Source organism: Procambarus clarkii, chromosome 45 (genome assembly GCF_040958095.1).
Source record: "Procambarus clarkii isolate CNS0578487 chromosome 45, FALCON_Pclarkii_2.0, whole genome shotgun sequence".
Classification (NCBI taxonomy): domain Eukaryota; kingdom Metazoa; phylum Arthropoda; class Malacostraca; order Decapoda; family Cambaridae; genus Procambarus; species Procambarus clarkii.
This window is the reverse complement of record NC_091194.1, coordinates 408,804-411,465: the sequence shown is the minus strand read 5'-3', so window position 1 is coordinate 411,465 and position 2,662 is coordinate 408,804. Positions and strand designations below refer to the sequence as shown.

At 36.1% G+C, this 2,662-nt stretch overlaps 1 protein-coding gene across 1 annotated transcript; it reads right to left on the bottom strand.

Annotated features, from left to right (window-relative positions):
- Positions 1–1,328: 1,328 nt before the first annotated feature.
- On the bottom strand, positions 1,329–1,682 carry LOC138350385 (UPF0134 protein MPN_137-like). Its single transcript, XM_069301007.1, has one exon. The coding sequence runs from the start codon at positions 1,680–1,682 to the stop codon at positions 1,329–1,331; it is 354 nt and encodes a 117-aa protein (XP_069157108.1).
- Between the last annotated feature and the right edge of the window lie 980 nt (positions 1,683–2,662).

The following is a 2,662-nucleotide window of genomic DNA, read 5'->3' as shown; positions in this document are numbered from 1 at the left end:
GTAGAGACTTCGCGTTCGAAAGTCCGTCTTTAAAGCCACAACAGTGAAATTACCAATTTTTCATGATTTACTACACAACTGTTCTCTGTGAATAACGAAATAGATATTGCAAAATTCATATATGACTTCACAGCTGAGAGGTTTTTTCTTTAATGGTTTTCTACCCATCATTTGCGGCACTCCATCAGCAGTCAGACTCACAGCTTTTATACACAGCTACGACAAAACACAAAGATTTCATCACCTGTTGATGATATTTATTGGCATCAATGCCACACTCTGCTGCCTGCATACCTTCATCAACGTCACTTATACAAACTGTAACTTGCCATCTATCAGCCTTATCTCTGCTTTCATCAATGGCAATGAAAAATGGAGAAAAGGTCTTTACACTCTCTTCAAATTGCCTGATAAAACTCGCCTGGTGTTCTGCTTTATTAGAACCATCCACTGGACTGACAATGACAATCATCATAGCCTACAATATCTCCCGGGCTGATAGTCACAAAAATCATAGGCTACAATATCTCCCGGACTGACAGTCACAAACATCATAGGCTACAATATCTCCCGGACTGACAGTCACAAACATCATAGGCTACAATATCTCCCGGACTGACAGTCACAAACATCATAGGCTACAATATCTCCCGGACTGACAGTCACAAACATCATAGGCTACAATATCTCCCGGACTGACAGTCACAAACATCATAGGCTACAATATCTCCCGGACTGACAGTCACAAACATCATAGGCTACAATATCTCCCGGACTGACAGTCACAAACATCATAGGCTACAATATCTCCCGGACTGACAGTCACAAACATCATAGGCTACAATATCTCCCGGACTGACAGTCACAAACATCATAGGCTACAATATCTCCCGGACTGACAGTCACAAACATCATAGCCTACAATATCTCCCGGACTGACAGTCACAAACATCATAGCCTACAATATCTCCCGGGCTGACAGTCACAAACATCATAGCCTACAATATCTCCCGGGCTGACAGTCACAAACATCATAGCCTACAATATCTCCCGGGCTGACAGTCACAAACATCATAGCCTACGGTGCCTACAAGCACCTCCCCATGAATGGACAGGGGACATTAGGCTCTATATAGTTCCATAACTACTAGGTTCTAGAAAGTGGCCATTTCTACCTTTCCATTATAGTCCTTCTGATACAGAGTCATAAGGCAGGCAACCTCTCATCCTTCTCTTAAGCCCTTACTCTTCTTCTATACCATACTTCTCCTCCGTTACTCCTCTACATCTCTTTCTATTTCTCTCCCATTCCCTTATCACAAATACCCTTATGTCGCCATGTCCATTCTGGTAGCTACCGTGTACATTCTGGCAGCTACCGTGTCCATTCTGGTAGCTACCGTGTCAATTCTGGTAGCTACCGTGTCCATTCTAGTAGCTACAACGTCCATTCTGCTAGCTACCATGTCCATTCTGGTATCTACCATGTCCATTCTGGTAGCTACAACGTCCATTCTGCTAGCTACCATGTCCATTCTGGTAGCTACAACGTCCATTCTGCTAGCTACCACGTCCATTCTGGTTGGTACCACGGCCATTCTGCTAGCTACCATGTCCATTCTGCTAGCTACCATGCCCATTCTGGTAGCTACCATGTCCATTCTGGTAGCTACCATGTCCATTCTGGTAGCTACCATGCATATAAACTAGAACTTTAAATAGCGCAGATCCGTGTTTTGGCTATAGACGGATTCATGTTGTATTCGTTAATTAAATCTTTGACTGCTCTAAATCTAATTATAAATTCTAATGTAAACTGAGAAGATTTCGCCCCTTGCCTTCTTAAACAACCTTATTTAGTGTAAATGTAACCTAATGTATACTTCCTCTTTTAGAAAGTTTACGCTCGGTGACAATGTTCTTTGAATGAAAGATATATATAATAGGAGATATATTTAATGAAAAGTATCTGCTATAGAAGATAGATGTCTTTATTGAAAGATATCTAAAATAGAAGATATCTTTATTAAAATATATCTGCAGTAAAAGACTTATTTAATGTAAGGTATATGTAATGATAAATATCTAAAATGCAAGATATATATAATGAAATATATATATGCAATGAAAGATGTATACAATGATAGATATCTGTAGTGAAAGATATCTGTAATGAAAGTGCACAATAGATGATAATGACATATTTTAAAAACGTGGATATACAAAACTTTTTGAATCATTCATTACTATACAAAATAAAACAGATCATCTCGCATATTTATTAATTTTTTGAAAGAGCCAAATTGGTTATATGCTCATAAACAAGATTATTTTAGGCTCATTTTGATTTTTTTTAGAATATTTCTAGATTATTTCAAAACTATTTTTAAATGTTTTAAGATTTTTTTTTTAAGATGATATCAAGATAATTGTATGAATATTTTAAGATGATATCAAGATTATTTTATGATTTTTTAAAAGATAATATCAAGATTATTTTATGATTTTTTAAAAGATAATATAAAGATTATTTTATGATTTTTTTAAGATGATATCAAGATTATTTTATGATTTTTTTTAAGATGATATCAAGATTATTTTATGATTTATTAAGATGATATCAAGATTATTTTATGAATATTTGTTTCGATTATTCAAAGAT